Source organism: Pinus tabuliformis, chromosome 7 (assembly GCF_031772625.1).
Source record: "Pinus tabuliformis cultivar Carrire ecotype Pingquan chromosome 7, CPIR1, whole genome shotgun sequence".
Lineage (NCBI taxonomy): Eukaryota > Viridiplantae > Streptophyta > Pinopsida > Pinales > Pinaceae > Pinus > Pinus tabuliformis.
In genome coordinates, this window is record NC_142293.1 from 1,111,415,188 (window position 1) to 1,111,429,672 (window position 14,485).

Below are 14,485 nucleotides of genomic sequence, written 5' to 3' on the forward strand. Positions count from 1 at the left end.
CTTCAAACCCAGATTCAGTTAAATTTGGACTACCTATAGCCTACTTTGAAAATAGTTGACCTTGACTATTCCAAGTGCATAAAGAAAAGGGAGTGCTTCATCAAGCAAGTGCCAAATGAGTATGATAGCAGTTCAAGCAACAAAGAATAACAATTGAAAGGAAGGACTGATAAGCCTCCTTTTTTCTGATTTAATTGTTCTCTCAGCTGAAGCAGCAAATAATAGTATTGAAAGGAAGGACTGATAAGCCTCCTTTTTCTGTTTGAATAAGTCTCTCAGCAGTAGTTTTTGTTATAAGTCTCCTTTTTCTTCTTATCTATTTGAAATTTATATTTTTTTCCATTTACGTTCGGCTCTAGCACTTAATGACAAGGGATATTACGGAAAGAAGCAGAACAGAGCAGAGATGGCACTCCATGGAAATGATAATTGAATCTTTGCATGTTTCAAAAAAGGTAGTCTTAATTCCAACACTTAAATGGTAAGGGATATCATGGAAAGAAACAGAAAAGAGAAGAATTGGCAGTTCATGGAAAGGGATATCATGGAAAGAAACAGAAAAGAGAAGAATTGGCAGTTCATGGAAAGGGATATCATGGAAAGAAACAGAAAAGAGAAGAATTGGCAGTTCATGGAAAGGGATATCATGGAAAGAAACAGAAAAGAGAAGAAATGGCAATTCATGGAAAAGGAAATCGGATGAAAAAATCTTTCAACTTTATTTTAAAATGAAGCCCATAGAAAATGCTTTTATTGCGAACGAAATAGGTAGGAAGTTTGAAGGAGCAATGCATTCAAACAAAAAAGTCCTCTATTTCTAGAACCCATACCGCACAATACGTTATTTCAACGGCACCAACAAAGTCTATTAATGTAACCATCAAGATTTGTCATGGACGTGAACAGATTGTCTGCATTTGATTGCTAAACCTGGAACATTGCAAGAAGGTTTAATTTTTCTTTTCCTTAAACATCACCTATAGCAAAGTGTAACTGAACCTGTAGGTTGTAGTCTGTATGTTGCAGCTTGCTCACGCAGAGTCCGGACTAGTCGTTCAGTTGAAACTTGAGGACCTGAGGTCAATGGTCGTCGGTCGCAGGCTGCAACATCGCTCGGTGGTAGATTGGTAGGTATCCATATAACCCTCCGCAAACAATGAACATTGAAACCTAAAACCCAACATCGCAAACAATGAAACCTAAAGAAAAACGGGCCCATAATAATTCATTTCGAAATTTTTTAAATCGAACCAAAACGATTTTTATCGAACCTGAAACGAACTTAATCGATTATATTCGCCTTTAAATTCGAATTTGGATTGAAGTTCAAGTTCAACATAAAGTTCGGCGAACTTGAACGAATAAGTTCGTATTTGTTTGAGGTTTGACGAATTTCGAACTTATTTGTTCAAATTCGCCAAACCTGGTGACTAAGGTTGAAATGAGGGGGGTTGCCTTCCTTATATAGATTTCGTGGAGCACTTTTCCCTCCATTTTCGCTCCATCGTGGGTCCCTCACTTAACCATCGATTTACCCTCCATGTAAATCGAACTAGGGAATGCATATTCTCCTAGTGTGGGTGCCCCCCACATACAATTAACCACATCAAAATAACTTCTACTAGGTCTAGTGTCATAATAAAATCGAATGGGCCCCATCACCTCCAAAATTGGCCCAAAATGTAGAAATTAATCCTGTTCCAAATAATTTAGGAAGAGACATTACACAAAACTAAATAATCATTAGAAAGATAAGTATTGGTATTTTATTTCAGTTTTAATTATGCATGTGATCTATGACTCTGATTTATGATGGTTGCATGTGATATATGATTTTGATTATGATGGTTACATTTGAGCTAATCGAATGTGATATGTTTGTACATGATGACTTAATCAGGTAGCTAGTTTGACTTGTTGCGACAGGAAGTAAACAAAATTACTAGTGTATCTTATTGACGAGCCACCAATGAGGTATGATTTGAGTTTATTTCAATTTATTTGGAATGTAATGGTGATTATGTGCTTGGTATAGGAAAGTATGTTTGAAATCCCCGGTTTAGGGTGGTTGGAACTGACTGCAAGAATTAATAGCAACAACAAAAGGAATGGGAACATGTAATAGTATGTTGGTAAAGCATTCAGGAGTAGGGCCATTATGGGACACTGGTACCCAATAGTGTCCATTGATTTTCATGAGCATGCTATGACTGGTATGATGGTTTTAAGGTAGCAATATGCCTTGGCTTTTGGACCTTTTGATGCGAGGAAACCTTGCTAAGGGATGGATCACCCGGGAGAGGGGATGTTGGGGAACTTGGCAGGTGAGTGACTGCATGGAAGGGGGTGACCGAATTGGCCGAGGGATTGTGTAGTAGAGAAGGGAAGGTCGGGGGATGGATTGTTTTGGTCATTAGAATTTCTAGATGGAATCAGATGCACATTGGGAGTGTGCCCTGCAATAATGAACCAATAATTGTTCACTAAGGGAACATGTACCACAAGGATCATGGCGTTGGACATTGGATACAAGTTGATTTTGGTAGTGGATTTTGGACTTCCTGGGAAGGAGGTGAATCTTGGTTTTTCCTTTAGGGTGGACGTGTGAGCCTTTGGATTCCCTTATTGAGGATGCAGACACCGTATCCTTTTATTTATTGGTTAGAGAAAATGTGCATATGTATATATGTGTATATTATTTTTAATATTGTATCGAGTTGGATTTATAAAGCTCCATTAACAATATGATTATTTGTTGGTTGAGGCAAATGTGCATAAGTATATGTGGTTGTTATTGTAAATACCTAGAGCATGTCGCGAAAGGAGCACACTGGGCGTGCTTCGACCGTGTCTCCGGGGCACAGTTGAATGTAGATATCATGAACGCGAGGGGCGCGCCTGGCTCCGGGGGGGAAGGCAACAACTCCCCTGTACGTACATGCGCTGATCGCTAGCGCATGTACCCTTTCGGACGGGGGGCCTGCCGTCGGCAGCTCCGCTAAGGTTATCCCGATCCGGGCTAAGCACTTCCTTCGAACGAAGATAGGAGTCTTTCATTTATCCATTCAAATAACGCTCCCTTCCCCTTCCCTCTACGCAAAGGAAAGGGCCCTTAATAATCAAGAAGAAAACCTGATCTGGGACTAGGCACTTTGAGGTGAAACCTATCGGTTATACCTTACCACTTATGTAATGAGTTGTGTTATAAAGCTCTATTAAATGGTATGATTGTCATGTTTTCAGTAAGTTGTTCATTGTAAATACTGCAACAAGCTGAGTTATAAAGCTCCATGGGCAATACGTTTTTGTTCAGCGGTCTTGTTGGTTGTAGGTGTCATAGAAAACTGAGGATGGTGTTCCCCCAAGGGGGAGGGTTCTGTAACAACCTCGATTAAAAGTTCATGTAATAAAAGTTAATAAAGGCAAAATAAGACCAAGGTCATGGGACACGTATTCTGAGCTGAGTATTGGGAAAAAAACATCATAGTGTGGGTGTTCATTTGGTTTATTATGGCTAAGGGAAATTGACAAAGGCAATGGCAAAGGCTTTGAAAAGGCAGAAGGGCATTTTGGCATTTTATTTATGAAAATAAAGGACAATGGGAGAAAAGGGATATGAAAGGCCACAAATTTGCATGAGAGGGAAATTGAAGGAAAAATAATGGAAATTGAAGAAAATAGAGGCCTCAATAATGACTTTTGAGGATCATTACACAACCATTTGTTAGTTAATTTTTAGAATTGGTTTTAGAGAGGAGAAGAGCACCAAGAGGAGAAGGAAAGCAAGCAAGCAAAGGAAGGACAATGAAAGCAAGGATCAAACAAGGAAAAGTTAGATCAAGTAGCTTTAGCAGGAATACTTGCAGGTCACAGGTTGCATGTATGATTTCCTAGCTGGTTTTGACATGCATGGTATGTGCATGTTGGTATTTGATTCTTTTGTTGTCACTGACATGGATTTTAATGAGTTTCGACAATGGATTTTAGCCTTGCATTGCCATTTTCGGATAGCCATGGTGTGATGGGACTTTTTTAGGTTTGAGCATTGGATTGTTGGAAGAGTTTGGATCCGGGTGAGGTGGTCTCAAGAAAATTTCCAAAGGCTTAGGAATCCCTTGACTGATAATGATGAGATACATTGTAAAGCCTGAGGGTGGAGACGGGAAAATTCCTCAAGGTATTGGAGAAGAAATTCTGAGGCATCCAAGCTCGGTTTGGTTTTGTGATCTCAACACCGGTTTAGGTGAGATCATGGCATGGTGAGGGTGTAGGTGGTTTAACCTCTAGATTCCCTTGGTTGTTTGTGGATTGGTTTATCCCATGAGATCTCACATTCATGCTTAGAATATGGCACGGGGGTGATTGGATGAAAGAAAGATTCGGTTTGGCCCAATATATGGTGGGATGGTATTTGGAAGTCCTTGACTTGGTTGGCTTTTGCAGATGGTTGATAAGAGCTAAGTTTCTCTTATCTTTGATGAGTAATTATACTTGTTATTATGTGGCGTTAATGGCCATTATATCATTGTTATTCTGCTAGTTATATGCTGGTTATAAGTATGGTTTATGACAAACTTTGGTTATGGCTCTTATCATGTTTGGCTGATAAATGACTAGTTAATGAATGCATGACCTAATTGGTATTATGGCAGCTATTGTGAGAAGGCATTAGTCCTTCTTGGTAAACCTCAGGCAAGTTTCAAATCCCTATGTTCAGATATGCATTCATGACCTATAGGTTGCATGTTCATCATGTGTTCGACAAAATGTTTGTCATGGTTAGGCCTTGTTAGGTCAAGTTCTTGTCTAATATTTGTATGGAGGGCTTTGTCCTTGTGTCATTCATGGTTTTGGAAAGTGTCATTAAGTTTTGGGCAGAGGTTTGGATCCTAACTTGAAAAAGTGGCTTAGTCGCAAACACAAAACTAGGTGAAAAAGATTGCAGTCGCTCCCTTGTAGGCATCATGCATGCAACTTGAGGGTTTCAATCAAAAACAGGCAGTGTTGTGCCAATGTCTGAGAGATCAGGGCACTGAGAAAAGAGGTTTAACTCAGTTTCTGGGCACCTGGAAGGGTGTTTTAGCCCTTGGGGTATTGTAGCACCTAATAGGGAAGTAATTAAGGTGTTTGGTTTGTTCATTCCACTTCCTTAAGGGATCTAGGAGGTTGAATAATATCATAGTAGCCCCTCAGCTCATGTTTACCTCAGGCAAGTCAGTTAAAGTGGGCAGATATGAGACAAGGTGGTTACAACAATTGACATTGTAAAGAGTGGATTACTTCCACCCAAAGCCACCTCACTCTATCAAAAGCTTCAATAGGAAAGATCTAGTTTTATAATATAACCTGTATTCAATTAATAAATACACTTTTAAATTGTAATTTTGTTTCTTAATTACTATATTTGGATTCCATGTAATTTCTCATGTAAAACCACTTATAATTATCACACTATCTCAATTTACATGAAAATAATTTTAAAACATTTTTATGGCAAGTGGATTTAAACTAGCCTAGATCCATATTAACCCTAGATCTATCAAGCGCAGAGAGGGATCAAATCTTTCGAGGTGCAAACCGTTCCTCAAGTTTTGCACTCAAAAAAGAGGTTTGCACCTCAAGAGATTTGATCCCTCTCAACGCTTGATAGATCTGGGGTTAAGATGGATCTAGGCTAGTTTTTATGTACATACATACCATATCTAGGCTGGATCCATCTCTCCCCCTCTCTCTCTCTCTAACTCTCCCTTGTCATCCTCTCTCTCTCTCTCTCTCGACCTTCCTCTCTTTATGTATTTATTCTTCCCTCCGTCTCTTCCCCCCCTCCAACTCCACCTCTCATTCCCTCCCTCTCTCCCCCTCTCCAACTCCATCTCTCCCTCCCCCCCCTCTCCTTATCTCTCTCAGGTCCTCTCTCTTTTTCCTTCCCCTCTCTCTCTTTCTCTCCCACCTCCCTCTATCTCCCCTCCTCATCACTCTCTCTCTCTCTCTCTCTCTTTATGCCCTCCAACTTTGTCACTATCTCCCTCCCTATCTCCTTCTCTTTCTCCCTTGCTCTCTCTCTTTGTCTCTCTCTCTTGTCAATCCCTGCCCCCTCTCCCCCCCTCCAACTTCATCTCTCTCTCCCACCCTCTCTCTTCCTCTATTTCATGTCCACTCTCTATCTCCATTTCTCCCCCACCTCCCTTTGTCTCTCCTCTCATCTCTCTCTCTACCTTCCAACTCTGTCACTATCTTCCTCCCTCTCTCCCCCTCTCTCAACGCTTGATAGATCTAGGGTTAAGATGGATCTAGGTTGGAGAGAGAGAAGGGGAGATAGAGACAGAGAGAGGGAGGGAGAGAGAGATGGAGTTGGAGAGGGGTATAGAGAGAAGGAAGAACAATGCCAAAGAGATATAGGTGGAGAGAGAGAGAGGGAGTGACAAGGGAGAGATGGAGAGAGGAGAGGAGGGGTGAGAGAGAGAGAAGGAGAGAAGTGAGAGAGGGGGAGAAGGGAAAGAGAGAGAGGAGGCACAAAGATGGAGGGAGGAGAGAAGGGGAGAGAGAGAAGGAGTTAGGGAGGGAGATAGTGACAGAGTTGGAGGGCAGAGAGAGAGAGAGAGAGAGTAAGAGAGTAACGGGAGGGAGAGATAGAGGGAAGTGGGGGAGAAAGGGAGAGAGGGGAAGAAAAAGAGAGAGGACTTGAGAGAGAGAGGAGGGAGAGAGAGAGGGAGGGAAGAAGAAATACATAAAGAGAGAAAGGTTGAGAGAGAGAGAGGGTGACATGGGTGAGATGGAGAGAGAGTGAGGGAGAGAGTAGAGCAAGAGGGAAGAGAGAGAGGGGAGAGAGAGAGGGAGAGATGGATCTAACTTGGATATGGTATGTGTGTGTATAAAAACCAACCTAGATCCATCTTAACCCCGAATCTATCGAGCGATGAGAGGGATAAAATCTCTTGAGGTGCAAAGCTCTTTTTTGAGTGCAAAGCTTGAGGGAAAGTTTACACCTTGAAAGATTTGATCCCTCTCTCTGCTTGATAGATCAAGAGTTAAGATGGATCTAGGCTGGTTATTTTTTAAGTGAGTTGACATAGAAATGTTAAATGTTAAATTTTACAAACATTTATGCCTACACATATGCTCCTATGCTGGGCTATAGAGCGCATCTCGACATAATTAAATTGAGAAAAAGAACATCATATTATATGGTTGGGTTGTGATAAAAAGAATTAAGAATATATATATTTATGATTAAAATTGATATATTTAAATATTTGAAGGATTAGGTTTTTTTTTTTTTTTTTTCAATTAGTCTACTCCTATATTCATACAAAAAAGTTATAGCGAGGCTAGCCTCGAGATTTCATGCCATGAGGTTGGCATATAGCAAAAACTTGACATCCTGACTCTAGAACCATCAAAATGACTTACATCAGTGAGAATAATATCCAGGAACATTGAACATACCAGACAGACACAAAATCTGACCCAAACAACATTATCGAGCTGAGTGAAACACTGCTGTTTCAAGGATCAATTTTTACATAGATATAGGCATAAAAAGACCCTGACCTGAGTCATGAACAAAAGCTTGAAATAGGCATGAACCCTATGGATCAAAAAGGATGAGAGCTTTAACTTCGGAGGCAAAACCTTGGAACCAGAGGCGCTGACTGTGTCAATCTTCATATGAAGTGGTTGGCTGTTCCTCTATAACCCTGCACCCAAAATGACCGGAGTCCATGGATTCAGAGGAGTGGATTGCAGAGCTGGAAGGCTCTCCTCTTGTGCTTGGGCCGACATTGGCCTCAGAGTGCGTGGTGAGAATGCTTCCGGTACCTTGGTGCGGGGTGGCAGTTTGACTTGCCACCCTCTGTTCCTCTGTAGCCCTCTGATGAACAACACCCGGACCCGAGTTGTGCTCACACCTTTCGATGGTTACAGATACGATGAAAGAGGAATTTGCTAGCGAACAGGGAATGCGATAACGGGCAGTGGGATGCACATGATGCTGACAGGCTTCTCCTCTATCCTGCCCTCGACCTCGACCTCTGCCACTTCTAGTTGCTGGGTAGGCTGACGCTTCTTCAAAGGGGTCCAGAGAGGTAGAGATATGTTGGGCGGTGGCTCGACCACGTGAACTGCCGCGCCTGCTGATCAATTTCTTCCTTTCTTTCAGCATGATTACGGGATGGGAGCAATTAAACGGAGGAGGGAAGGCGTAAGATCGACTGAGGGACGAAATCACTGAGAGAGCAGGAAACTGAGCCCGTGAAAAGCAGAAGGCTTTAGGAAGAGGAGCTGAAGGGAGGCCGGAGCAGATTAAGGTGTAAAAAGCTCTACAGAGCAAGACCAAACAGGAAGAATTCTCGTCATTCACCAGTGCCAAAAGGGAGCAGGCAGACAGACTTTCGCTTGGAGAGAAGCCCAAGACCACGACCAGGACTGAGCCGAGAGCAAGCCAAAGAACCGCAACAATGAAAATGAGACGGAGCGCCATCGTTCCTAAGACCAAAAACAGGGTGGGCAGAGTAAATGCTGCCTTAAATGCATATGTGCGAAGCCTGTCATTCATGCCAAGAGTCATGTGCTTCACGCAGGTGGGCTGCCACTTGCCCATCTCGCGAGCCTCCAACATACCCTTGTGACTAACAATCACCCGCATCTGGGAAATTAGGTTTTAAAATTGAAAAGATTAAAAAATAAAGATTTTTTTTGGGATAATGGAATCTCACATTACAATGTTATAAGGTTAAAATTTTAAAAAATGGAGTAGATATCTCACATTACAATGTTTTAAGGTTAAAATTTTAAAAAATGGAATAGATATCTCACAGGTATAAATATTTAATACATGGCTGAAGAGATCTCTCTATTTATATAAATACTATTAATAAATTAAAATGAAATAAATACATATTTTATAATGAATATAAAAAAGGAAAATCAAAATCGTTTACGTGGGAAGGATTTAACTTAAATATATAAAAGCCAAAAGTAATTTTAACAATAAAAGGATGAAACAATGGTAATAATAATAATAATAATCGTATATCATTATAATTAAAAAAACCTAAAATAAATGGCTGACCGAGTAATATTCTTAAAAAAAAATATATATTAAAGGGCATACCAAGTTTTGCACAGTGGCAGGGGAGTTCGACGGATGAAACAGAAGCATCGAGGCTTTTGAATTCCTTATGTGTTTGAATGATTTACTTCCTGCATGACTTTTTATTCATTCATATCCTTTCTGGCCTTCGCTCGGCTCCGAGAGAACTGAGCGGATTTGATGTCCCTGCAGATTGTGAATTGCCTTTAGGCTTTTGTTGCGATCGATTTGCTGTGATCGAAACATAAATGTTAGTTATCCATTTAATCATTTTAAATGATTGACGGAGCCCCTTCGCAGCTTGCATTGCATTATTGGCTCTTGGGGGATCTCAGCCGGAAGGTCTGACTAATATTAAGGTCTTGATTTGAAACCAGCATTTAGTTGTGTTTACCCACCTGATCATGTTTGAGAGTGGATCTGTGAATATCTGAATCCACAATATTTTTGAATTATTGAGAGGCACACTGTTCCTCGAATTCCCAATTTTTTAAGGATTGTTTGCTCTTCGATATGGATGTGGATTTGTATAGAGATTTCTGAAATGTGGGCTCTTTATGATGGATAACAGGAAAACAATGGATGCACTGAGAAAGCAGGCAAACAAGTTGAGAGAACAGGTTGCGAAACAGCAGCAGGTATTGCATTGTAGTCATTTTAATTTTATGTTTTTCAAATTTGAACTAGGAAGGAAACAGCAATGGATGCATATGCCACTGTTCCTTCATACTAGCGGGAATTTAATCCTTTTGTAATTATAAGGCTCGTAGGTTAGATTCTAGAGACGGTTCAGTTAGTCAACATTGGTAATGGAGCTGGGGCTCCCGGATAATGACATTGTGATTGTGTGAGGGATTTAGATTAGTTGGGGTTCTTGCCAATACATCAAGTGTTGCATTTGCCTTTAAACCATACCCACTTCACTTTGTATGTTAAAACTTGAGATTGAGTTATGACCATAGAGTTCCTTCCTGGTATGCCTATTATGGATATGGATCATGATCATTTGGTAGTTGGCAGCTGCTCTATGATCAGTGCAAAGTACGTCGTGTTGTGGGGTAATGTGGCCTCTAGATTGGCAGCCTGCTAAGACTTGCAGGGAAGACCACCAATTATGTGTAACTAGCACTAGTAGTTGTGACACATCCATTGATTGCTGATGTAGACAGCTCTTTTTACAGTGAGCCTTGATCAGGGGTGATGCCAGCGTAACTTCTATACAATGGGATGATAGCAATGTTCAATGTCTCTCCTCAAAGAAATGTGGGATTTGAGGATAATAATTGATGCAAAGGAACTTTACGTATCCTCTTTAGTTTACTATAACAACTACACTAAATAACCAAGAAAGGCACTGTGGCTAGCTCAAGTGCATGGAGAGCTATTCGTATTAGAGTCTATGCCATCCAGGCGATGTATGATTCAGTGTAATTTGCACCAATGATCTCTATTTAGTATTTGCCAGTCATTTTATTGACTACTGGACTGACAGGTCTCTTTACCTGATGAAATTGATGTTATATTGAGTTTTGGAGCCATCGAGTAAAAAATGGGCATTCTGCCCCTTGTCTTTCAGCAAGACTTTCCCTTGTAATGTGAACATCACTGACTAAGAACCTGCCAGTTTCAATATTTCTTTGCCCGTTAGCTATATTCAAATTCCAGAGGACGTCTATCTTGAATAGGCAGAGTCTACCTCGCTGATGACTGTCGGGTGACTATGCTTATCTTCCTTTACATCGTGTCTACTGGGTGACATGAGAATGGCCTCCTTTTGAATATTGCAAGTAATTTTTTCGTTAATATTTTCTTTTTTCTTTAAATATTTTGAGTATAACTTGCAAGATGCCAGAGCAAGATTGTTTAGGTTACTTCAATAAAAAAAAATTCTGATACTAAAAATCCTCTGCTATGGTCTGTAAGTTGATTTGCCAGTGGCCATATGATTGTTTGTCTCTCTCTAATACCCAGCTATGTAGTGCACACTGCACTCTCAGTGGGAAGTTGCCATACATAATTTATTGGTTTCATTAGTTAAACTTTTCGACATGAAACTTTCGTTTTTCCATGGAAAAAATCTTAATTTCTATTCAGTAGAAAAAATGGAAATACATTCTTTATATGCTCTTGGCACGAGTACATAATGAGATGAAATATAAGGCCTTTCATGTTTTAATATTTGAAAAAGAAAACCTTAACTAAACACAGCATATGAGTCAATTGGGGTTATTTTGGGTGGTTGGGTGGAATGACTATTATCTTCTCCACCTAGTTTGAATTCCTTACTAGTGACATGATGAGGTATAATGCCTTAATAAATATTGTTGTAATGACTTCATGCCTATAAATATTGTTTTATTGGCTTTGAACCTTGTGAACACTTAAATGAGTATCCCTGTGCGCTGGCCTGGTACCAGCAACCTCACTCTAGCCTTTGGGATGAGAGGAAATGCCTAAGTGAGTATATGTGCGCTGGCCTGGTACCAGAAACCTCACTCTAGCCTTTGCGCTGAGAGGAAGGCTGATTTCTTTCCTTGAAAAAAAAAGAAGCAGCTAAAGACAGAATGGATTCTCATTCTACAGTCTCCTCAAAATTCATACTGTCAAGTATCGACTTCTACAAAGTATAATGTTACATGACACTCCAAAAATTTATATATTGTCAAAACTAAGGAACTACATATTCCACTAAAAAGCACAGGATGTTGACTGTGTCAAGAGTCCTTTGATAGATTCTTAGCAAAGAAATTCCAGGTTCCACCGGTTGAGCTTTCTTTGAGAGTGCATTTGCAAGCATGTTATGTTCATGGCATAAATGTGTGAAAGTGATAGACTCAAACATGGATTCAGCCTCCTTTAGGTTCCCTGCCAAAACCTCCAATAAAACGTAGTGAATAACAAGGAAGAGTCCCCATATATCTGCAATCTCAAGATCCTTTCATCTATTGCAATTTTTAGTAAGATCTGAAAGGCCTTCAATTCTCCAAAATTGTTTATTCCAACACCCAGTTCAGCCTTGAACTTGATGGATTGCAACTCAGAGAGGCACAGAACTGCACCAGCTCTGCTGATATCATTTGGACCTTGTCTTGCTCTGTCGAAGAAACCCCACGGAAAATATTTGTCAATGAATAAATCACTAACCTGTCTAAGTTGTCGTACTTTTGGAGACATTTTATCATCTCAGAAAAGGATCACACAACCTTATTGTATATCTGAAAAGAAGGGATTTGGTTTTCTTCAAAATGTGTGCATTTCGAGAAAGCCAGTTTCCCAATAAGATTAAACATGGAATTGCTAATCTCTTTAGTTCCTTTTTTGAAACCAGGCTCGAAGACATTCCTCCACTGATGATCCCCTGCAGACATTTTCTAATTCCAGTCAACTTTTCAATAACTTTCCACCAGTGTTGGGTGTATAAGCAATGGATATATATATTATAAATTAGAAATAGATTCTGATTCCCTCATACATAACAGACAAACGTCAGGACCCTGTCTTCCTCTTTTCTGTAGACCTTCCCAAGTGAGGACCTTAATTCCTAAGTGCTAGCCAGAAGAATATTCTCATTTTCTTTGGGGCCTTTCTTCACCAGATTTTTGACCATCACCAGACATCATCTTGACCAGTGGGATCCATTAAAGCTTCATATCTCATATTTACTGTGAACATTCCCGTAATTTTGTATTTTGCATACATCAAAAAGTTTTTTCCATCTCTAAGTCTAACATGATTTTTTAACTCATTCAGATACATTTGACATATATCTGACCATGCCTCAGATACATTTGACATTTATCTGACCATGCCTCATCTAAAGAAATAGGCTGTGCTAATTTCCATCCATGTTGCCAGACATTCATTGGCAGTGGGTCTACATTTGACCCCTCTTTTATATATATGGTTTATCAAATTTTGCTTTAAGAAAATTTGTTTTCCACATTCTATGATAGGATCTGGTCTTTGTCCATACATTTTTCCAGCTACAACCTTTCCAAGTAAGAAAATTTCTGATCACAGGAAAAGCTAGTACCATAGCTTTCCAGTGATTCGAAAGTATTTTCATAGATTTCCGAGGGGTCCTTATCCAATTTAGTAAAGTAGTAGGAGCATTGTATTTCTGAAGAATTATGTCTTTCCATAAGTTTTCTTTTGAAATGAGGTTCCAGAACGACAGGGAGCTTATGGTAATGGCCAGGAGTTAAGACAAACTGTTGAATGTCATAGTGTCTTGTCTTTACTTTGCAACAGTGAATTATTGTTTCAGTATAAACCAATTTCATGTGTTTCGGAAAGTTTTTGAAATAGTTACTGCGTGATACTAGTGATGGTACTTTGCAGCAGTTGATTATTTTGAAATTTTCTAGTCAGTAGATTCCCTAGTTTGTTCAACATGCATTTCGTGCATCTTGGGAAGCTTTTTTTTTCTATATTTTTCATCTTTCTGTGGTTGGATTTTCTTTGAAATAATATTATTGGCATTCCTATATTGTATATTACAGGCTGTTCTTAAACAATTTAGTGCGAGTGGATATGGAAATTCTGATACAATAGTTACAGATGAGGCAGAGTTTCAGCGGCACCAACTACTTGAGAAACTTTATATATCTACTCGAACAGGAAAGGTATGTACAAAGTAGCTCAAAGCCAAGGTTGTCATTTTTACTTCCAGATTTGGCATATTCAACAATTTAATCTATTTTGTTCACTATATGATTCAGCATTTTCAAAGAGACATTGTGCGTGGAGTTGAAGGACTTATAGCTACTGGTTCTAAACAGATTGAAATAGGTACCTGATTTGCTAAGAAAAGAACCATATTTTGTTACAGACATTGGGATATTATTGGATGACAAATCTGAACTTGCATCTTAATAATTTTTTAGGAACAAAGCTATCTGAAGATTGCCGTAAGTATGGGGCGGAAAATACTAGTTATAGTGGTGGGACTTTAGCAAAAGCTGCATCTGCTTATGGCACAGCCCGTGCTAACATTGATAAGGAACGGGACAACTTAAACAGAGCACTTGGTTCTCAGGTTTGACATATTTACAAAATAATGTTCAGATGAACTTAATCAATCTTGTGAAATTGGCATTGCTTCTAGAATGTTATCGTTATTCTCTAAGTTTGAAGAGCAGAATGCATTGCATTCACTGCACTATCCTTTAGTCTGGTTCTTAGTTTTAGTCAAATTTTATATGATATTTTTAACTGTTGATTTGATGGGGTCAAATTCTCTACTCGCCTTGTATTACATTCTTAAATGTGAGGAAATTATTGAAGGTTTGGCATGCTACCAAGGGATGATTATTTTATGATTTTCATATGCCCTTTGTCCTCTGCATACCCTTTAAGCAATGATATGTGCACACACACATCCTTTTAAGCAAT

The 14,485-nt window shown here is 39.6% G+C and overlaps 1 protein-coding gene across 2 annotated transcripts in view; it reads left to right on the forward strand.

Moving 5' to 3' along the window:
* The first annotated feature begins 9,115 nt into the window (after window positions 1-9,115).
* The window catches only part of LOC149251426 (SH3 domain-containing protein 2-like), an 88,349-nt gene continuing 82,979 nt past the window's right edge, over window positions 9,116-14,485 (forward strand). Inside the window, exons 1-5 of one of the 2 annotated variants that reach the window (XM_089459436.1) lie at window positions 9,116-9,450; window positions 9,663-9,729; window positions 13,594-13,716; window positions 13,813-13,882; window positions 13,978-14,129. In XM_089459436.1, the coding sequence (XP_089315562.1) occupies window positions 9,670-9,729; window positions 13,594-13,716; window positions 13,813-13,882; window positions 13,978-14,129 (405 nt within the window). In that variant the 5' untranslated portion in view covers window positions 9,116-9,450; window positions 9,663-9,669. The remainder of the gene's footprint in view (window positions 9,451-9,662; window positions 9,730-13,593; window positions 13,717-13,812; window positions 13,883-13,977; window positions 14,130-14,485) is intronic. The other variant, XM_089459437.1, reaches the window with a different exon arrangement.